This window comes from Bufo bufo, chromosome 5, assembly GCF_905171765.1.
Source record: "Bufo bufo chromosome 5, aBufBuf1.1, whole genome shotgun sequence".
NCBI classification, from domain to species: Eukaryota; Metazoa; Chordata; class Amphibia; order Anura; family Bufonidae; genus Bufo; species Bufo bufo.
Window position 1 is genome coordinate 73,589,996 of NC_053393.1, and position 23,385 is coordinate 73,613,380.

General features: G+C 45.9%; 1 protein-coding gene across 2 annotated transcripts; it reads right to left on the minus strand.

Annotated features, from left to right (window-relative positions):
* Nucleotides 1-7,290: 7,290 nt before the first annotated feature.
* On the minus strand, nt 7,291-23,085 carry C5H8orf37 (chromosome 5 C8orf37 homolog). 2 transcript variants are annotated; one of them, XR_005779156.1, is made up of 7 exons: nt 22,918-23,085; nt 19,445-19,541; nt 16,955-17,019; nt 15,964-16,029; nt 11,327-11,422; nt 7,395-9,450; nt 7,291-7,337 (listed from the first exon to the last, which is right to left on the minus strand). XR_005779156.1 is itself a non-coding variant. In XM_040433070.1 (6 exons), exons 1-6 carry the CDS (start codon nt 23,031-23,033, stop codon nt 9,291-9,293), a joined length of 600 nt encoding a protein of 199 aa, XP_040289004.1. In that variant the 5' UTR covers nt 23,034-23,085; the 3' UTR covers nt 7,335-9,290. The 2 variants fall into 2 exon arrangements, 1 of the variants encoding a protein (XP_040289004.1); XM_040433070.1 differs by having other exon boundaries at nt 7,335-9,450.
* Nucleotides 23,086-23,385: the final 300 nt, after the last annotated feature.

The window sequence follows — 23,385 nt, forward strand, 5'->3', positions numbered from 1 at the left end:
ACAATGCTTGTCGCTGCTGAAGACATTGTGTAAACCCAGCCTTATAGCTAAATCACAGCTGTAAAATAGTCACGCTGCGGCACCAGCACTTCCACGTTGTGAGGCTACACTGCAACACAGAGATCTTTGGTCGTGCTGCACTTGTCGTGACAAAAAGTTTTAGCCACAACTAAAATCACAGCCAAATCTTAGAAAAGTTGCAAGAACTCGCAGTCACACACAAATTGTACTGTGGTCTGACATAGCAAAATAGAGTGCAGCTTGAGGCCTGCAACCAAACATTTCACAGCGTTGGATTTTTGCACCTGTTGTGTTGCAGTTGCGGCATCGTGACCGCATTGACAATCATAGATGCAACATCGCGATCCTCTATGAGATGTAGCCCCAGTCTTGACACCCAGAGTGTTTTAGTCCTAAATGACCAGCGATTGTGGAGGTCCTTTACTATCCAGAAAAACGTCCATATAAGGCGTATTTCTGCCTGATGTGAATGATTCCTCACACAAAAGAGCTCTCAGAAGACCTACGATTAAGAATGGTTGACTTGCATAAAGCTAGAAAGTGTTATAAAAGTATTTCCAAAAGCCTTGCTGTTCATCAGTCCACGGTAAGACAAATTGTCTATAAATGGAGAAAGTTCAGCACTGCTGCTACTCTCCCTAGGAGTGGCCGTCCTGTAAAGATGACTGCAAGAGCACAGCGCAGACTGCTCAATGAGGTGAAGAAGAATCCTAGAGTGTCAGCTAAAGACTTACAAAAGTCTCTGGCATATGCTAAAATCCCTGTTAGCGAATCTACGATACGTAAAACACTAACCAAGAATGGATTTCATGGGAGGATACCACAGAGGAAGCCACTGCTGTCCAAAAAAACATTGCTGCACGTTTACAGTTTGCACAAGAGCATGTTCCACAGCAGTACTGGCAAAATATTCTGTGGACAGATGAAACCAAAGTTGAGTTGTTTGGAAGAAACACACAACACTATGTGTGGAGAAAAAGAGGCACAGCACACCAACATCAAAACCTCATCCCAACTGTGAAGTATGGTGGTGGGGGCATCATGGTTTGGGGTTGCTTTGCTGCGTCAGGGCCTGGGCAGATTGCTATCATCAAAGGAAAAATTTATTCCCAAGTTCATCAAGACATTTTGCAGGAGAACTTAAGGCCACCTGTCCACCAGCTGAAGCTCAACAGAAGATTGGTGTTGTGACAGGACAACGGCCCAAAGCATAGAAGTAAATCAACAACAGAATGGCCTAAACAGAAGAAAATACGCCTTCTGGAGTGGCCCAGTCAGAGTCCTGACCTCAACCTGATTGAGATGCTGTAGCATGACCTCAAGAAAGCGATTCACACCAGACATCCCAAGAATATTGCTGAACTGAAACAGTTCTGTAAAGAGGAATGGTCAAGAATTACTCCTGACCGTTGTGCACGTCTGATCTGCAACTACAGAAAACGTTTGGTTGAAGTTATTGCTGTCAAAGGAGGTTCAACCAGTTATTAAATCCAAGGGTTCACATACTTTTTCCACCTGCACTGTGAATGTTTACATGGTGTGTTCAATAAAGACATGGTAACATTTAATTCTTTGTGTGTTATTAGTTTAAGCCGACTGTGATTGTCTATTGTTGTGACTTAGATGAAGATCAGATCACATTTTTTGACCAATTTGTGCAGAAATCCATATCATTCCAAAGGGTTCACATACTTTTTCTTGCGACTGTATATATTTTTTTAGCGATATATATATATTATGTATTTTTAAATGTTATATATGTTATAGTGTGTATGGCCCCAGGTGCCTGTATGACCTCCCAAGAAAGTCTGAGCATGCTCCTGATGGGACAGCAGATGGTGTCCTGGGATATCTCCTGGATCAGGGCATCAGTAGGTCCCTGGACAGTCTGGTGCTACTTGGTGGGGTTTCATGCTGTGATACAAAATGTACCAGAGATTAGACCTGGGGAACAGGAGGGCCACTCAGTGGCATCAATGACTTCCTCATCAAGGAACTGCCTACATGAGGTCTGGGATTGTCCTACACCAGGAGAAACCCAGTGCCCACTGTTGCCAGTGTAACGTCTGAAAATGACTCTAAGAATTTCATCCCCATAGCTAACAGTAGTCACCCGCGATGCTACGGAGGCTCGTCCACGTCTCGGCCTGCTATTGGTTGCTCCCCCCATGGCCAGGTGTTTTGATCTGTGCAACGGTGAGATGCAGCGGCGGCCGTGTGGGAATGAGGAGCGAAGTGGGTGCCAGGGAGCGGTGTAAGTATAATCTATATGAGGGGCCCCGGCATTGGGGTGGGGGAGGGGGGGCATGTTTTATACTTTGGATGACCCCTTTAATGTGCTTGACTGAACAAGCCTTTTCATCCCAAAAAATCTATTATTTTACATTAGGTGGTAGACGGGCAATGGAGTTTCCTATTGGTCTAGCTTTTAACGATATTAACAATTAAACTGGCAATGATACTTTTGCAAGTGCGAATGATGTGTCTGCATTCATATCCACATTACTTGCTTCATTCTGCTCACCAACAACAGGAACTGTGCCCACTGGAAGGGAAATCCCAATTTAGACCTAAGTAATGAATGTAAATGCATCTGCAACCATGTCTTTTGTAGGCAGGTCATTATGCGAATACTTGGCTGCAGTGGATGATTGCATGTTTGGCACTTAGCTTTAAGGTTTTCTAAATTGCAGACTGGTCACATCATGCAGGGCCGGCTCCAGGTTCATGTGGGCCCTTGGGCGATAAAGCCTCAGTGGGCCCCTTGTGGCACCCCCCCCCCCCCCCCGGTAGACCTCAGGCTACCACATACTATGTACATACATGTATATGGATGAGGAAAAGAAATGCACAGCAAGCAGATATTCCTAAAGGCTCAGTCAGCAGTGAGTGATAAGTTATCAGTAATGGCAGACTCACTCACTGCTGACGGAGGCTGGACATGCTGAAGAGCCTTTAGGAAACTCACATCTCACAGTGTCCTACAATCCTACCCTGCACCTGGTTACTTCAGCGCTCGGCTGCGCTGCCGATCAGTTCCGCCCCTGCTGTGATCATGTTCGGTCACGTTCCTCCAGCAGTCCTCCTCCGAGCTGCCTCGCAGGCCTGGCGATCCTGTGAGATGTCCGTGCCGACGCAGCAGCATAACATAAGGTACATCAAAATGTTTAAAGGGGCTGGGGAAACGAGTGGGCCCCCTAATGAACAGTGGGCCCCGGCCCTTGCCAGGGTATGCCGGGTGCTGACGCCGGCCCCGACATTATGGACTGATAGGCAACAAAGGCCCCTTCTTCATTCTAGACGATATCCAGTCATGAGGCCCTGTGTTTTCTGTACACTAACACTTCTGAGAAGACAGAAGTCTCTCCGGGTCATTGGAGAAAACCGGCATCATGTCCTTCAGGCTACACAAGGGAAAGGGTTTTAAAACACACACAAAAAAAATCTGCACCGAAAACCGCGTCTGTTTTTGGTGCATCTTTGATGCAGATTTTCCACAGATCTAAACCTTACGTTGAAAAAGTTTAAAGCCACGTAAAAAATTGCACAAAGAATTGACATGTTGCGGATTTAAAAAATCGGAAATCGGGTAATTTGGATGCGGGCCAAAAACACTGTTGTGTGAATGGGGCCTAATAGAACAGTCCTATCCTTGTCCATATAACGGACATGCAGACATACGGACACAGAATGCACACAGTCATTTCCATATTTTTTTTTAAGCCCCACTGAAGTGAATGGTTCGGCATATGGGCTGCAAAGAGAAAAAAAAAAAAAAAAGAACGGATACAGACAAAAAATACATTCATGTGCATCAGCCCAAAATCTGATGCGGGCAAAATGGCAAACAATAGTGTTCAGTGACAACAGTAGGTCCTGCCTTGGTACTAATGAAGGCCCTGCTGTTTGCTCCTATGGACAACCTGGTTTTGGAGTACTGACCTCATACCCAGGGATACTAAATCTATACTTACTACTCTCTTCTACTGTGGGGTGCAGTTTGCTATAAACATAAATTACAATCTGCACTTTTTCCATACACCTCTCTCTTTTCTAATCCCTCTAGGGATGGAGATATCTCAGCAGCTAGAGAGTTTACATGATTTCCTTATTGATAAAAACTTGGTCATATTATTATTTTTTTTCATTTTAACTCATGGCATTTATAATTCTACATCTTGGACAACGTGCAACCTTCCTACCCCCCTGAATTTTATTTCACATTTTTGGGGTATAATATGCTATATGAATAATAAAGAGCTGTGAAATGTTGTCTGACTTAGGGCTCATGCACACGACTGTATGTATTTTGCGGTCCACAAAAAATACGAATGACATCCGTGTGCATTCCGTATTTTGTGGAACGGAACAGCTGGCCCCTAATAGAACAGTCCTATCCTTGTACGTAATGCGGCCAGTTTTTTTTTTTTTTGCGGACCCATTGAATGGTTCCACATACGGTCTGCAAAAAAAAACGGAACGGACACGGAAGTAAAATACGTTAGTGTGCATGAGCCCTTACAGTACTTTGCGTTATTTCTTGTATCATTTTCAAAACTCCTTCCACTTGTCCCCAGTCGGATTCGTTAATACTCCCTTCCCATCTTTCAAAACTTTGCTCGCCATATTCCTGAGCTACCACATTATTTAAGATTATATAACCTGGACAGTAAGCCTTATTTTAAATCCTACATTGAACAGTCTCTAACATAGGGTGTGTTATCTTCCTAAATCCCGGATCCTTCAAACGTGGAATCATCACATAAGTAGTAGTAATACTGGTCTTTTCTACGGAAACTAAATTCCTCCCTCAGTTCCTGAAAAGTTTCCATATTTCCACCCTTCAGTAATTGCTGCACATGCATTATACAGTATTCATGCCCTTTTTTTTGGATTGGCCCACATGTATATTTCCGTTTTCTCTAGGGGCGTGTTCCCAATACCCAACAATCGCCAATTATTATTTTTTTACTCATATCCCAAACCATCTGCAACATATATCCTACTGGCATCCTGTTTTTACTTCCTGTGACTCTAATAACCCTGCCTCTAATATATCAAAGTAGTTATAATTCCCCGCTGTAGTGCATATTTTCCGATTTGTAATGTATACTTTTTTGTTGTTGTTGAGTAAATTACCTGAAGATCAGAAATCGCTCATCTTAAAGTAGGAAGAGCACATCCATTGCAATGTTTCTTTGCCTTAGTGGTAAGACTAAGTAAGAATAGTTGGCACATTACTTTGATTGAGACTTCCCCGAAAGTCATTCACAGTACATCTTTTTGGAAAGGCTTCATCTTCCTTACCCGACGTCTCTTTCTCCCATGTGTTTTCAGAGCTGCACTCCATTGGCTCTACATATCATGCTTGGTGGGCTTGTCCTATCTTAAAGGGCATCTGTCAGCAGATTTGTACCTATGACCATGACTGACCTGTTTGGCAGCTGAAGGCATCTGGGTTGGTCCCATGTTCATATGTGCCCGCATTGCTGAGAAAAATTATGTTCTAATACAGTATATGCAAATGAGCCTCTAGGAGCAACGGGGGCGTTGTCATTACACCTAGAGGCTCTGCTCTCTCTGCAACTGCCACGCCCTCTGCATTTTGATTGACATCCCACATGGCCCTGTCAATCAAAGTTCCTGCCAATACTCCGTTCCAACCTGTAAATGGGAATTGTTTTGGGGATTTATTTGGTCTTTGCAGTATTTTGGCAGTAAGAAGAAGAAGTGTCATTTGCAGCACTGATCTTGCAATCTTAAATAAAGGTTGGACCCCATTACAGTCAATGAGATCCATTGGGTTAAGATGGATCTTGTATCGCTGTCATGGCTTCCTTATAGGTGGAACACATTGAACAGAGACTATGGCTTACAGATGATTATCATACATTCCTATAGACGTTAATAAATGAGCAGAAATGAAGCGGTTTTATATACTGTTTATTTGACAGAAAATACATTTTAAGATAATAAGGCGTCTTGCACACGAACGTATTTTTTTTCCGTGTCCGTTCTGTTTTTTTTGCGGACCGCATACCAAACTATTCATTTCAATAGGTCCGCAAAAAAAAACGGAAGGTACTCCGTGTGCATTCCATTTCCGTATTTCCGTTCCACAAAAAAATAGAACATGTCCTATTATTGTCCACATTACGGACAAAGATAGTGCTGTTCTATTAGGGGCCTGCTGTTCCGTTCCGCAAAATACGGAATGCACACGGATGTTATCCGTGTTTTTTGCGGACCACAAAATACATACAGTCGTGTGCAAGAGGCCTAACATTGATGTCTTTGGTCATTTAATCCACACGACTGAACAATGTAGAATTAAAACACTTGGCAGGAGCGAAACCTGAACAGAGCTACAGGTGAAACTCGAAAAATTAGAATATTGTGCAAAGTTCATTTATTTCAGTAATGCAACTTAAAAGATGAAACTAACACATGAGATAGACTCATTACATGCAAAGCGAGATATTTCAAGCCTTTAGGCTCCATTCACACGTCCATAATAATGGGTCCGCATCCGTTCCGCGGTACGGACCCATTCATTCTCCATGGAGACGGAATGGATGCGGGTGCACACTATGTGCTCTCCGCATCTGCGTTTCCGGAGCGCGCAGCCGATCTTCCGGTCCGCGGCTCTGGAAAACAATAGAACATGTCTTATTCTTGTCCGCAACTGCGGACAAGAATAGGCATTTCTATGGGGGTGCCGGCCGGGTGTATTGCGGATCCGCGAGGCACTACGGACGTGTGGATGGACCCTTATTTGTTAAAATTTGGATGATTATGGCTTACAGCTTATGAAACCGCAAAGTCACAATCTCAGGTCCCCTTTGCTCAGGGGATATGGATTATTTACCTGACTAGAGTGTGATACTTTGAGCCTAGAATATTGAACCTTTTCCCAAAATTCTAATTTTAAGTTGTATTAATGCAATTCCTTTTAAAGAGGACCTTTCATCGGTCCAAACATTGTACGATAACTATCAGGCTGTGTACAGCGGCGCCCCGGGATCTCACTGCACTTACTATTATTCTGGGGCGCCGCTCCGTTCTCCCGCTATGTCCCCCGGTATTTTCGCTGACTTGGTAACACTGGGAGGAGCCTGCCCTTTTTCTCCTGGGGGTTCCTTCTCCCAGGCTGTAGCGCTGTCCAATCGCAGTGCAGAGCTCACAGCCTGGGAGGGCAGGCTCCTCCCAGTGTTACCAAGTCAGCGAAAATACCAGGGAGAAATAGCGGGAGAACGGAGCGGCGCCCCAGAATAATAGTAAGTGCAGCGAGATCCCGGGGCACCGCTCTACACAGCCTGATAGTTATCTTACAATGTTTGGACCAATGAAAGGTCCTCTTTAAGTTGCATTACTGAAATCAATGAACTTTTGAACGATATTCTAATTTTTCGAGTTTCACCTGTATATATATATGATTGTGTCCATTAGAGATCAGAAAATATTCAGCCTCTCTCATTCCTTTCATAAAAAGATCAGAATTACAGCGAGAAATTTAATGAGCAATGATAGAGGTAAAGGAATTACTAGTGCGGCTAAAAATTCCTGCACAAAACTCACTGGTACTAATGGTTTTGCTGTTATTAACAGATTTTGTGAGAATCCTGCTCGGGACGCCCATAAGGAGAATGGATACTTTCCAAGTCATAAGACACTTTGATTGTATGCCCAATGGTGACGTTACATAGCCAACACCCAACAGCTATTCTTCACAACCCCCAGAAGACGTGAGCAGAGTATGCATGTGTTATAAATAGTGAGGGGGGGGAGGCTCCACTTGCAGCAGCGTATCATCCTTGAGATAAAAAAGGATCACCTTGCTGAAATCCTGACCCTTCTTTCTCCCAACATCTGCCATTAGGGGAGAGCTCGGACACCACCGTACACACTAGATGGTTGGCAAATATGGGCCAAACTGGCCATCATTCATCCAAATGCTTATGGCCACCGTAAAAGGACTGAGATGGGAATAACCACAGCAAGGTGGAGATATGGAAATGGCCGCACGGCTAGTGCTCTGCTGTTTTCATAGTAAATGGGAGCTCTGCAAACAGCATTGCACAGCAAGCTATGACGTTTCCGTAATTCCCGAGTTACAGAACCGGCGTAGCTCCCATTTACTGCTATGGGAGCTACAGAATCAGCTCAGCTCAGATGTTTTTGTAATTCCAGCCGCCCCCGGACGGCATTTGCTGTGGTTATTCTCATCTTAGCTATGAAATGCCGAGATGGGACAACCCTATTAATGCTCTGTTCGTATCACGTTTAGAGCCAACGTTGGAGGAATAAGTCGGGATTCCAAATTTATACCTCCGATGGAAAGGTGTGATTTACCCCATATACCTGGGAGCCAAATACAGGCTCTAAACTTGATGTGAACAGAGCCTGAAGTCTCATACACACAGCGTAGCCATGTGCGGAAAGGCTAAACGGCAGCAGAACAATTCCTTTTGGTTCTGCAGGATGGATCCATAGGCGCTCCGTGTGCTGCAGTATTGGCGCTCCGTGAGATCATCCCCCCCTACAAGCAATGCCTCAAGGGGAGAAAACCTCCATAATATGGTAGACTATGGAGCAGGGCACAATCTCTTTATCTGTCAGATTCAGAACGAATCATCTATGTGAAATCGGAGGCGTACATAAACACCGCAGGGCGCCAAAGAAGTGAATCTGCACCATAGAACTGGAAAGTACATGAAGCTTCAGATATGTCATTCATTTCTTAGCTTCATGTTCTATTTTCCTACTAATCAGCTGTCCCACCACTGTATGTGAGATACAGCCATATGGGTGATCGGTGATAATAGATGCTTGGCAGAAATATAGCCCATATACAGGCAGACGTACGGCTGGTGCCATATTTAGGAACGCTTTGTTCAGTTTCCTATGAAGCGCTGACAACTCTTTCAGTTTCTTCTAAAGAAAAGGGAGTTTATACTAATCCTTTCGCTTCAGACTTACAACATGTCATGTTAACACCCAGTACAACCACTAAGGCTGCCGGCCTCCCAGCATTCAGCTGTCATGACTGCAGGAGAAATGCAAAGGACATCCTTGAAGGTGAGAGACACTCTTTGTAGTCAACCTTGCTAGTTCTCTTCCATATCCGTGTAGCCCATTGGAGTCCATGGAGGCGTTGTCCTGAGTTACAGACCCCTCTACAGAGGAATGTATAATACCGAATGCTCTCCTTACCTCCTCATGCATCATTACAGTAAAACATTCAGTCGCTAGTATGGTACAGCCGGCCTTCAGTCTGAATGCTTCCCGCAAACCCACCGCAGCTGCTGCTTTGCGGAGAGATCAGTTAGTTGCTGGACAGACCTCCAGCTGCACTGGCAGGCATAGGCTCGTGCTCCCTTCTTCCTTATCATCTTGGTCTGTAGTTTGCTGTGCTCTGGCATACTGTTCCTGTAAAACGCCAAGGGTTAAACGATCACCTGTCATACTAGATCCCATGCAAAAGTAGAAATGAAATGAAGAGCGAGTAACACAACAGCAGAATGAAGCGACACAAAGGTTCACATACTAAAAGTGACATATTGTACCAGATAAGCTTAGCCAGGTATTCATATTAGGAGGGTATTTTTACCCTTTGAGGAACTCTCTCTATTACTCAATACTGCCCCCTGCTGAGCCATGCAATCTGTCAGCAGCCAAGAGCAGTAACATGGGTGTGGGTTGGGATACAGAAAATCTGCACTGTTTTGTGCCGATTTCTGTGTATTTCTGCACCAAAAACTGCATGCATACATGTGGGTGGGGATGAGCGAAGCGAGCTTCAGATGCAAGATCGGAAGTCGCTTCGTTCCAAAATTCGTTTTAATGCTGTCAAATGTATGCGCTTCGGCAAGGCGAAGTAAGTTATCACCGAAGTCTCATTTCGGGATTTGATTTTTGAACTTGAAAACCATTTTAAAACTTGGTTCCGAAGTCCGCTTTGATACACAGGTACCAGTCGGTACCTAAGCTGACTTCGGATACCCGTTTTAAGATGGATTTCAAGTTTAATAATCAAATACCGAAGTTATTCACCGAAGTCTCGCAAGACTTTGGTGATAACTCACTTCTCCTCGCCGACGCGCATACATTTTAAAGCTGTACAGAGACGCATCTCCATACAGCCATAAAAACGAATTTTGGAGCGAAGCGACTCCGGGTCTTGCATCCGAAGCTCGCTTCGCTCATCCCTACTTGTGGGGTTTGGTGCAGATTTAATTTGGATTTTCTGCAGATCTCACTCTTGCACTGAAAAGGGTTTTTCTGCACAAGAAAAAAACAAAACAGAATTGCAGCATGGCTGTTTTTTGTTTCATCCTGCCTTCCAAAAAAAAAAAACGGATTAAAAAGAGATAAAAAAGCCATATGTACCCCAAAATGGTACCAAAAGGAAAAGCCTCCAAACTGAAAAAAGGCTCTGAAGATATTGCAACACAAAAATGGCTTTAAAATAAATAAAATAAGAAAATCTATTTTTTAAGGGGTATTCCGGTTGTAACAAGTTATCCCCTATTCTGTGGACTTGGTGGGGGTCCCAGCAGTAGTATAACAAGAATAGGGGCCCTGTACCATTTGAAGCCCCCCTTCAATGGACAGAGCGGCTGGTCGGAATGTGCACCGCCGCTCTGTTCATTTCTATGGGAGCGCCGGAGATCGCCAAGCCCTGTACTCGGCTATCTCTGGTAGTCACATAGAGATGAATGGAGTGCCAGCGTGCAAACTGGAATTCAACAGTTCCTCTGATCCCGATTATACACTTACCCAGTGGACAGCGGATACCTTGTTTAATATGGAATAACCCTTTAAGGGATAAATCAAGAGCGCGCGCTGATACAAGTGTTGGTTTGTCATAACCAAACTTATTCTTGAAGCTAAAAACATACCCTATAAGACGAGAACCCATCAGTCACACGGGCAGGGACACTATCACGTTCACAACCAGCGATGATTTCCTGCACTTTAGCAAAATCCTAATCTGGTCTTTCCAGTCTGAGCAGAAGTTGTGTCTCTCCCCCGGAGAAGTTGTCTCTCATTGCCGACAAGTACTTAAACACAATGTAATAGCGGTCTAACATAAAGGAAGATATAACGGTGTAGCTATTAAATTCCTATTGCTTCCCTGGGTGGAGAGATATTGTTCACCCGCATCTTGGTCATTTCAGAATATGTAGAATATACAGGTTAGTGTACTTAGTGCCGCCTGCCTGGTACTAAGAGGGATACGTTCAGCACAGCTCGGATTGTTAGGTGACACTTAGCTTTAAGTGCTGCAATCTTGCAAATGTACCTGAAGAAGAGGTAGTCGCAGGATGCATCCCATTTGTAGTCTTCAAATGTCACAATGTTAAAATCGCAGGTGGTACAGCGCAGCTGGTTACAGGCTCTGGAGGACGGGAAGAGGAAGGAACAAAGTGTATTCTCGGGGGTCTTAAGAACGACTGCACGAAATACAAAGCGGACTTATTTAAAAAGGCTCAATTCATGTAATACTCACCCAAAATTCTGACAAGCTGGGACTATGTTCACATCTGCGCTTATGTCAAAATGCTGGAAAAAACAGCGCCCCATGACAGAGACCTAATAGACTGAACTATAAGTCAATGGGGTCCTTCAGGCGCCTTTGGTGTCCGTTATAGTCAAATTCACCGTGCAGACGTGAACGGAGCTGAACTTGCTGCTTGGGCCGGGTTCACATGTACCTGGCCATCTGTTTCAGTGTCCCTCTGGGGTCAGCGCAGAAACGCTGGAGGGAAACTGATGCCAGAACTGACCCCATGGGTAAGGATATACGGCACTCCTTTGATGGTGGAGGATCTTATGTGATTGGTGCTCAAACCGGGAAATTCGCTGCATCTGACTTTAGGTCATAGGAAATATACTATAAAATAAATTTACGAGCAACACATTGTTCACGCCATCTGGCGCATCAGTTTTGCTGCCGGATGTCAAATAGTGCCAGACCATGTCCTAAAGGGTGTCCAGCTCCAGCCGGACTGAAACTATGTGATACAGAAGAAGCTGAAACTACAACTTAGGAGCGAGTTAAAGGGGTTGTCAGCTCTGAACCCGGACATATCCCCTTCTTCCCCCCCTCAGCCCCTCTGACGCAAGCATTGGAGCATTTCATGCTCCGATGCTTTGCACTGAATCGCGCAGGGCAAGGGCTTTTTCTGGAGATCCAGTGACGTACCTAGCAGTGAGCCCGGTGACGTCACCGGCTCTAATGGGCGGGCTTTAGCACTACCCTAGCCTGTAAAACGGCTAGGGCAGCACTAAAGCCTGCCCATCAGAGCCGGTGACGTCACCGGGAACACTGCTAGGTGGAAGTCTCCGCCTAGTAGTGTAAGTGTGCAACCAAAAAAGCCCTTGCCCTGTGCGATACAGCGCGGGGCAAGGGAGAGCATCGGAGCATGAAAATGTCAGAGGGGCTGAGTGGGGGAAGAAGGGGATATGTCCAGGTTCAGCTCCGAGCCCGGACAACCTCTTTAAAAGTCAGGAACCACCTCAATATCTGTATGGCACTAAGGGCTCACGCACACGACCGTTGCCTATTTTGCGGTCTGTAAATTGCATATCCACAAAACACCGATACCTGCCATGTTCATTCGGCATTTTGTGGAATGGAACGTCCTGGCCTCTACAGAACACAACTATCCTTGTCCATAATGCGGACAAGAATAAGACATGTTCTATATTTTTGTGAAAGCAACTGAATGGACAAACGGGTGCGGACAGCACTTAGTATGCTGTCCGTATCTTTTGCGGCCCCACTGAACTGAATGGGTCCTCCGCGTCCGACCTGCAAAAAAGGCGGATTGGACGTGGATGAAAAATAAGCCCTAAGTATTACCATGCCCCCCCCCCCCCCCGATTACGTATGAGACCAACCAGTGCTACTAGGACATGTGCTACCCTACTCTTCCTCCACCCTGAAAGCCACCATCATAAACTGCCCTGTCACCCACCATGTATGTAGTGAGATGACTGGTGGCAGAGCTCAGGAAGGGGAGCGACATGGCTGCTGTTGCTGACAAGCCAGGTTCCAGTTTTTATCTAAATGAAGCAATCATACAGTGATAACTTGCGTTTCAACTCCTCACCATTTTCAAGATCTTTGCTTACTGTCAGTGAGTGGAAATGCCCTTTGTTCAGGTCTAACAGGTCATTACGAGAAAAACTTGCGTTGAGAAGCTATGCCCCTGTGCCAGTTGGACGTAATGAGAGGAGGACTTTTTTTTTGCAACTTTTTGAAAAGTCTCAGTAATAAATCTGGAGTGAAACACATTAGCATAGCTATTCACACTCCACTTTCCCACTCATATTTCAAAACTGGATGCAAAAATGTTGTGCAAATGGCCTGAAAAAGTAGCAAAGCCTCTTTTTTGAAGCCAGAATTCTGGAGTGAAAGTGTGAAATTCCCTCCAACTCTGTTCCCCCCCCCCCCCACACAATTTGACTTTATTATAGTCTAGGAAAGGCTTCCAACAAATCAATGGCGCCACCTGTTGTTCATGTTACAATCCTACAGAAAATATAAATCATCCCAAGCAGCTACCCGTAAAGGTATTTTACCGCTGTGGGTGCTGAAAATGACCCCGTTTATAAAAGGTGGATTTACACGTGTAGATAATCGGCATTTTATCGGAAATAAATGTTCCTGCGAAACCTCGTTCCCGACAATCTGCCCCTCCAAGAGTGCAGCAGATCATCCGATGAAGGAGCGAAATGCTGTGTAAGCAGCGATCTGCACCCCTGAAACAGTGCAGATGTATGGACAAGAGATCGCAGTAGCAACCCCTCATCCTCACACTGTGGAGGTGATCACTTCACGTATATGCGGAACTTCACCACCACTGAATGAGCAGCCGACTGCCTGGAAGGAACGCTTCCTTCCTAACAATAAGCTGGTCATCTGGGTGTGTAAATGCGTCTTAACTCCGTGTGTTGTCCGCATGCGTACTTCCATTTCGCAGTCCCGCAAAAAAAAAAGAAACAACATGTTATATACTTGTCCGTAATTTCGGACAAGAATAGGCATTTCTACACAGGAGAAAGACGGTCCAATCCATAAATTGCGGAACAGACAATCAGCTGCTCATCTGGGTGTGTAAATGTGTCTGGTATCCAGACTGCAGGTATCCAGACTGCAAATATATGGATATGGTTGTGTGAATGAGCCCTTTTCCGTTCACATAGCCATGTGGGCGCTTGTCTTTTGTGGGACAAGTTTTACTTTTTAGGGTACTTTCACACTTGCGTTTTTCTTTTCCGGCATAGAGTTCCGTCCTAAGGGCTCTATAACGGAAAAGAACTGATCAGTTTTATCCCCATGCATTCTTAATGGAGAGAAATCCGTTCAGGATGCATCAGGATGTCTTCAGTTCAGTCTTTTGACCGATCAGGCAAAATATAAAACCGCAGCATGCTACGGTTTTATCTCCGGCCAAAAAAACTGAAGACTTGCCTGAACGCCGGATCTGGCTTTTTTTTCCAATAGGAATGTATTCAAAATACCGCAATGCCGGATCCAAAAATTTGAAAAAAATAAATGCCGGATCCGTTTTTTCCTCTGCCGCAAGTGTGAAAGTACCCTTAATGGCACCATTTAATATTACATACGATGCAGTGAGAAGCTGGAAACAAATTCCAAATGGGGTTAATTGAAAAGAAAATGCAATTCTGCCATAGTTTTAGGGACTTTATTTTTATGGCGTTCCCTATGCAGTAAAACCAAGTTATGCCCTTCATTCTGCAGGTTAGTACGATTACGGCCATGCCATATTTGTATTGTTTTTTTATGTGCTTTAATACTAATAAAAAATAAAATAAAAACTGATTTTTGTTTTGCATCATATCCTGACCTTATAGCTGTGTGGGGCTCATTTTGTGCAGGGCCACCTGTTGTTTTCAGTGATACCATTTTGGAGTGTGCATCCCTTTTTGATCACTTTTTATTCCATTTTTTTATGCGAAGTGATGAAAAAAAATGGCAAATTGGCCATTTAGATTTTTTTCTGTTACAGCATTTACCATACAGGATAAATACGTTTACACATACAATCTCTTTTTACTATTGTTTATTTTCATTATGGGGAAAGGAAGGGGGGGGATTAACACGGGAGCCTATGGGACATTCAGTATGTTCCTATGAGTCAAGGCTCCATAGGAACTATTGCTGTGGTAGCCTAGGATCCTTCAGAGGGACTAAGGCTACCACAAAAAAAAAAAAACAGCTCCCCCGATTGCTGAGCGGGATAGCCGTTCGGGCCCTGGGAGCTAGGAGTTTTCAGGATAAGCCTCCTCAGATGCCGTGGTCACAATCTGAAAGGTTAAATGTTTGCAATCAGAGTTATCGCCGATCACAGACATTTACCATGGGTGCAGAAAGCTGGTGGCTATGGCGCCCACTTCGTTCCAGAGCAGACATGTTTAAAGACCTAACTTCTGTACATGTACGGCGGAGGTCGTGAAGGGGTTAAAAGTGCGACTGTGACAGGAAAGTGACACTTTAAGTAATGGCATCAATAACATGCCCATAAAGTGTCAAATTACAATTTAAATAAAAGGTAATTTCCTCTTTAGGGATATGCTATTATAAAATATGGCCTACCACCTGTAGGCGAGTGCTGGCTCGATTAAATTATATTCTGAACTGCAGCCTGCCCAGCCACCGGGGGAAAACTAGGGCGGGGGTGTCCTAGAGGTCCGACCCCCACCAATCATAAAGTGATGGCAAATCCTGATGATATATACGGTCATTTCAAAAAATGGGAAAGCCACTTTAAAAGGGACACTGCTTTCAATAGACAAAGTCTTACTGTCACGGGGTGATGGAGCTTTAAGTCTCTTTGCCGTCATGAACATCGATCTTCTGCTGCCTGCGTTATGTGAAAACTGGGGACGTAAGCAGGACGAGATATTTACCGTTCAGAAACACTGGTCCCCCTGCCAAAGGGAATCGCATTTCCACCAAGGTAGACTGGACAGCATCTGTAACACAGCAATGTCATAAGTGCAGTTTGTATCTAAATCTACATTACATCTTCACTGAGAGGCAAAGTCCTCCAAGGAAACAGCAGTTCAGTAACATATACTTTACATTATCTCTGGCCCAAACGAGACTTGAATATCGACTGTTCCATCGGGACAACCCCTATGCTGCTAGGGCAAAGAGATGTCACACAAGGGAGATGTCCACCCTGGTTCCCCAGTTCTGGAGGACTCGGCCCAAGCATGGAGTGATGTGAACAACTCCTTTTTGCCAATCATTTCCTTCCTGGGGAAAAGTTGTAGCTTTATTTTAAAGCAATGAACTGTCTGTCATTGACATGAAATACTAATAACCAGGTTCTTTGTTAGCTTTCCATTCCTGTTATTTCCTTCACATCTCCTCCATCTTTTTTTGATTACGATTATAGATCGTGGTTCTTGGCCAAACTGAAATATTGTGTTCAGGAATCATTGGGTGAATACATTGTCTTATTTGGTGAACAATATTTTAGCGTCCTCCCTTCGTCACGTCAAACGAGTAAGCAGGATCACAATACAAGAAAACACATGCCTACTTGACCAGTGGTGTTACAGAGTAGACAGTCAACGGTTATCTTATGTGTATGGTGAACATAACATCTAGGTATTCCCCTCTCAGGATAAGTGCCCTGCCCCCAACCTCCTCCTGTCTGGACCCAGGGACCAGAGGTGGTCGGAAGAGTGGAAACAAGTTACAGAAGCAATGTGGCCACTACCTGCTCGGCTGTTCCATACTTTCAACCATCTCTGGTGAGAGGGTTCAAGAGATAGGTGTGGGTCCCAGAGGTCAGACCTGCATCTGTGAGACATTCGTGGCATATCGTGTGAGATGGGAATATCCTTTAAGGATGAAAAGGGAAAAATGAAAAGAATTTCTTGGACTCACTTTTTCCTGGGATGTTCTCTGGATGTTTTGCAGGATTGTTGTCTTGTGGATTTTGCATTTTGTTTCTATAAAGAAAAAAAAAGAAAGAGTCCAAGGTAAGAAATAAATAAATGTCACCATATCCCCCACATAACATGAGCAGAAAACTGTTGTGTTTAACGTCCAATAATTGTGAACATTGCAGGACCTGTAGAGGAAGAAGCAGCAGAAGAGCGGCCTGCAGCCTGGACACAAGATGAGATACGGCCTGCAGCCTGGACACAAGATGAGATACGGCCTGCAGCCTGGACACAAGATGAGATACGGCCTGCAGCCTGGACACAAGATGAGATACGGCCTGCAGCCTGGACACAAGATGAGATACGGCCTGCAGCCTGGACACAAGATGAGATACGGCCTGCAGCCTGGACACAAGATGAGATACGGCCTGCAGCCTGGACACAAGATGAGATACGGCCTGCAGCCTGGACACAAGATGAGATACGGCCTGCAGCCTGGACACAAGATGAGATACGGCCTGCAGCCTGGACACAAGATGAGATACGGCCTGCAGCCTGGACACAAGATGAGATACGGCCTGCAGCCTGGACACAAGATGAGATACGGCCTGCAGCCTGGACACAAGATGAGATACGGCCTGCAGCCTGGACACAAGATGAGATACGGCCTGCAGCCTGGACACAAGATGAGATACGGCCTGCAGCCTGGACACAAGATGAGATACGGCCTGCAGCCTGGACACAAGATGAGATACGGCCTGCAGCCTGGACACAAGATGAGATACGGCCTGCAGCCTGGACACAAGATGAGATACGGCCTGCAGCCTGGACACAAGATGAGATACGGCCTGCAGCCTGGACACAAGATGAGATACGGCCTGCAGCCTGGACACAAGATGAGATACGGCCTGCAGCCTGGACACAAGATGAGATACGGCCTGCAGCCTGGACACAAGATGAGATACGGCCTGCAGCCTGGACACAAGATGAGATACGGCCTGCAGCCTGGACACAAGATGAGATACGGCCTGCAGCCTGGACACAAGATGAGATACGGCCTGCAGCCTGGACACAAGATGAGATACGGCCTGCAGCCTGGACACAAGATGAGATACGGCCTGCAGCCTGGACACAAGATGAGATACGGCCTGCAGCCTGGACACAAGATGAGATACGGCCTGCAGCCTGGACACAAGATGAGATACGGCCTGCAGCCTGGACACAAGATGAGATACGGCCTGCAGCCTGGACACAAGATGAGATACGGCCTGCAGCCTGGACACAAGATGAGATACGGCCTGCAGCCTGGACACAAGATGAGATACGGCCTGCAGCCTGGACACAAGATGAGATACGGCCTGCAGCCTGGACACAAGATGAGATACGGCCTGCAGCCTGGACACAAGATGAGATACAGCCTGCAGCCTGGACACAAGATGAGATACAGCCTGCAGCCTGGACACAAGATGAGATACGGCCTCTAGCCTGGACACAAGATGAGATACGGCCTCTAGCCTGGACACAAGATGAGATACGGTTGGGCATGGAGGTATACAGGTTCCATATGGTATCCTGCGGCACATTTGCCCACAGATGTTACAGCTGGGCCTGTAGATCCAGCACACTCATAGGTTGCTGAAGATGGCGTCCCAGCTGGTCCCATGAATGCTTGATCGGCGATGAATCTGGTGACCGGGCAGCCAAGTAAGTGTTGTAATCTGGTGGACACTTTCCTGGAAAACCCTTGCTGTGGGTGGGTGAACATTATCCTGCTGAACAATGCCAGTTGAAAGCCCTGCCATGAGAGGCAATAGATGTGGCCACAGGATGTCCTGCACATATCGCTCAGCTGTTAGTGTCCCTCATATTACTACCAGAAGTGACCGACTGTCATATGCAATGTCTCCCCAGATCATCAAACCAGCAGTTGGGGCAGTGTGTCCACAGCAAAGGCTGGATTGAGGCGCTCACCATGAGGCCTCCATGCTCAAACCAGACCATCCTTGGACCCCAAGACAATACAGTTCCAGTCAGTAGTAGTCTAAGTTTCCCATTTATGACCCCACTGCAAATGAAAGCAACAGCGGCTGGCTGTCAATGGCACAAAACATAATGGGAACTGCGTAAACAAATTTTGTAATGCTATGTTCTTCCCAGAAACCTCCTAACATCTAGGTCAGAACGGCCTAGATAATGGGCAATTCATTAAAAAGACCATCTTGCTTCTCTCGGTCTAATGACTCTCCCCCTCTCAGTCTGTCAACTAGACAAAATGTCTTTGAGTGCGTCACTGGGGCAGGTCTAGCAGTCAACAATCTCTTACCAAGAGGTACACTACCCAAAAGTAGCCTCTGGGTGCCAATTTACAGGGGAGGAAGCACTTTTACACCCTCTTGTGGCAAGACCCAGCATCTAAGCAGAGCACACCTGTAATCATTTACATATCTGCCTGAGACATAACTGCATGCCGAGTTTTGCACCGACAACGCACCCTGTTGTCTTCATAGAAGCGAACATCAAGGATATCTTCAATCAAATCATCCACGTTTTCATCATCCACGGATGCAATCGCTATTGGATTTTTAGACCTGAAAATAAACAATAATTTCCTATAAAACATAATCAACTGCTGCTCATCTGATAGTCAGGCGGTTACACAACCATGAAGATGAAAGAATGCTCTACAAGGCTTTAGAGCAGGGGGCCACGACTTTTTCTGGTTGGGGGTCACATTGCCAGCCTGACCCAATTCCAAGAAAATAAAACTTAAAGAGGTATTACCAACTGAAATACTATTTTTATGGCATATTGTACATACAGTATATATCCTAAATGTCTAGTTTCACTTCTAGTACTGCCATCTAATGGGAGAATTCATGAAAGATACAAGCCACAAGACATAGACATACATGTCTGTCACCAGATGGTTGGGGGCCGCACAGAATGGTATCGAGGGCCGCAGGTTGTGCACCCCTGTTATATATACACAATGGGATTGGAGCGGTGTTCACAGAGATGCCATATCTAGGAAATACCACTCATTTTTCCATCACATTCTACACTGCTTGTATCCAGGGGTTACGACCACCGTTGCAGGACAGATACGAGGTGGACGGGTTGGGGAGCTGCTGTGCATGCGTGCCTACTAGCGCTCCCACCGTCCTGGTCACCAGAGAGGCCAGCGCTGTTTCCTAAACACTGGATTGCAGGGTGGTCATAACCCCTGGATACGAGCCGTGTATAATGTGATGGAGAAATGAATGAAGACAGCAAAGGAGGCAATATGGACAATCACAATACATTAGTAAGAGCCTTGTATTCACTTCCTCTACATGATAAATGCCATTTTCTGAAGTGACACAACCCCTTTAATGAGATAATGGTAGTCTATAGGAGAGTGGAAGAGAAGAATGGGTAAGAGGCGACTTCCATACATACGTGCCATACAGAAGCATGGGGAATGCCCGCACAAAGGCAACCCGCTGTGCCCCATTACTGTCTCCTCTCCTGCTCCATATGCTAATTACTATCGGAGCGATGGGGAGGAGACATCAGCTTCTCTAGTGGGCGTTCCTTCTCCCTGCGCTGCGATTGGACAGCGCTACAGCCAGGGAGAAGGAACGCCCACTAGAGAAGCTGATGTCTCCTCCCCATCGCTCCGATAGTAATTAGCATATGGACAGGATAGGAGACAGTAATGGGGCACAGCGAGCAAACGGAGCGGCGCCCAGGACTAATAGTAAGTGCTGGGACATCGCTGGGCGCCGCTCTGTGTAGCCTAATACTTAAAGTCTGGACCCAGGAAAAGTAGACTAACACATAATACAGGAGACTGGTGCCGGTAGCAGAATCGCATTGCCGGCACCCTGCCCCTGACAGGAAGCTGCGATCAGCGGCAGTTAACCCCTCAGGTGCGGCACCTAAGGGGTTAACTGCCGCTGATCTGCCAGTACCCGCCTCCTGTATTAAGGGGTAATTATCATTGGTGGTGCAGTGTGCCCCCCCTCCCCCTCAACCCCCCATTCTATTAAAATCATTGGTGGCACAGTGCGCCGGCCCCTCTCAACCCCCCCAGTATTAAAATCATTGGTGACAGTGGCCACAGGGTCCTCTCCCCTCCCCCTCGTTGGTGGTGCAGTGGCAGCTTCTGATTGGAGCCCCAGCTGTGTGATCCTGGGGCTCCGATCGGTTACCATGGCAGCCAGGACGCTACTGAAGCCCTGGCTACCATGGGAACATCCCTGATGCTGTGTGCACAGAGCAGCAGGGAGAGTGTGAAGTCCTATTCACCCTGATAGAGCTCTATCAGGGTGAATAGGACAAGGGATGAAAGATCCCAGGTTCTAGCCCCTAAGGGGGGAAATAGTTATTAAATAAAAAGTGTAAAAACAAAAAAAAAAAACACCAAAATATGGACTATAAATCACCCCCTTTTGCCAATTTCACATATAAAATGTATAAATAATAAACATATTACATACAGAAAAGTCCAAACTATTAAAATATTAAAAAAATATATGCGAACGCCGGAACAGAAAAAATAAATAAAAACTGTGTGATTCGCCATTTTTTAAAATGCACGTGGCTTTTTTGGTTTATTTTTTTCGCGTGGTATCGAGTATCGCAATACTTTTTCATGGTATCGAAACCGAATAAAAAATTTGGTATCGCAACAACTCTAGATCATATGATATTATTATAGAGCCAGTCGTTAGCGGACGTGGTGATACCAAATATGTTTATTTTATGTCTTCTATTTTTTTTTTACATTTTTTAAATAACGGATTTGGGGGGAATTTTTCTTATTTTTTCAAATGTGAAACTTTTTTTATTTTTTTCACTTTGCGTCCCCCATAAAGTCATACAAGACCTCTGGGGGACACTTAACTTGATTTTATTTTAATTTTTTTTCACTATTGATTTCTCCTGTAACTGGGGCTGACATAGTAGCCCCAGTTACAGTGGAAATACACCCCCCAGAGAGGCTGTACAGCAGTATACAGCGCTGTACAGCCTCAGTGCAGGGCTGATCGTGGTCTATAGAAGACCAGACAGCTCCTGCACTCCCCCGGCCCTGGCGATCACATGACCTCGTTGAGCGCTGTGTATACAGCGATCCAGAAGGCAGGGACACCTGGGCACTGTCCCTGCCTTCTCCCTGGGGTGCCCTGCTGTCACTGACAGCGGGCCCCCCGCTCGGCAGCTGCACGATTAGCGTGCAGCTGCCATCTCTGAATGGACGTTCCAGAATGTCCATTCAGAGATAAACGACCGCCCAAGGACATTTATAGTCAATAGGCGGTCGGGAAGTGGTTAAAGGGGTTTTCCTGGATTTTACTACGAACGACCTGTATCTGGATAAGTCATCAGAATCTGATCGGTGGGGGTCTGACATCCGGGACCCCTGCTGATCAGCTGTGTGAGACGGCACCTGCGCTCCTACCAACCAAGCACAGCGCCGCACACTGTATAGCGGCTGTCCTTGGTATCGCAGCTCAGCCCCATTCACTTCAATGGGGCTGAGCTGCCTTTAGGTCATGTGACCAATGAAAGTGACGTCACAGGAGCGTTGATACCTTCTCTAACAGCTGATCGGCGGGGGTCCTGGGCGTCGGACCCCCACTGATCAGATACTGATGACCTATAAGCAGTGTTGAGCGAACCTGTTTTTTAAGTTCTGCGTCCAAAGTTCGGGTTATCGAAGAATCCCGTTATGGATTCCGCTACCACGGACCATAACGGAATTTGGAATCCAAAAGGGGATTCTTCGATAACCCGAACTTTGGACGCAGAACTTAAAAAACAGGTTGGCTACCTATTAGCATTGCTCCCAGGTGTCCCTCTTTTTGACCCAAGTCCCTCTGTCATCCCCTTTTATTAGGACATAGCTCACAGCCTCCAGGAGCCATGTCTGTACAGAGGGCACACTGTGGCCCCCCCACCAGACCCATCCCCCCTCCGCACCTTTTACCCTCCTTCCTGCCAGCCTCGGGCGCTCTGCTCGCAGCTCCTTTAGGCCCCGGGTGACAGTACTTGTTCTCCACCTCGTCCAGGAGCTGCTCCAGGCCGTCGTCAGCCATTGCAGAGCCGAATTACCTTGGCCCTTAGCAGCAGCTTGTTGCTAGGAGTCCACGGACGGAATGCTGGATGGGTCAAACTACCGTAAGAAACAGCGCATGCGCGGATCACGTGGTGCAATGTTTATCCGACCTGAGACGTCGGGCTTCAGTTCCTAGAGAGGATGAGAATACACGTGTCCTATGGATAGAAATGGGAGGACGCGGCTTTTATGCGTCTGTTACCATGGTTACTAGTGCCTGTAGTAATGACATATAGGAGTGTATATAACACCCTCATCTGTGTATACAGATGGCAGGCTGCGTACTGCGCTGTGGACTATGTACGGGCGTTTACAAGCGTGCATACAGAGAC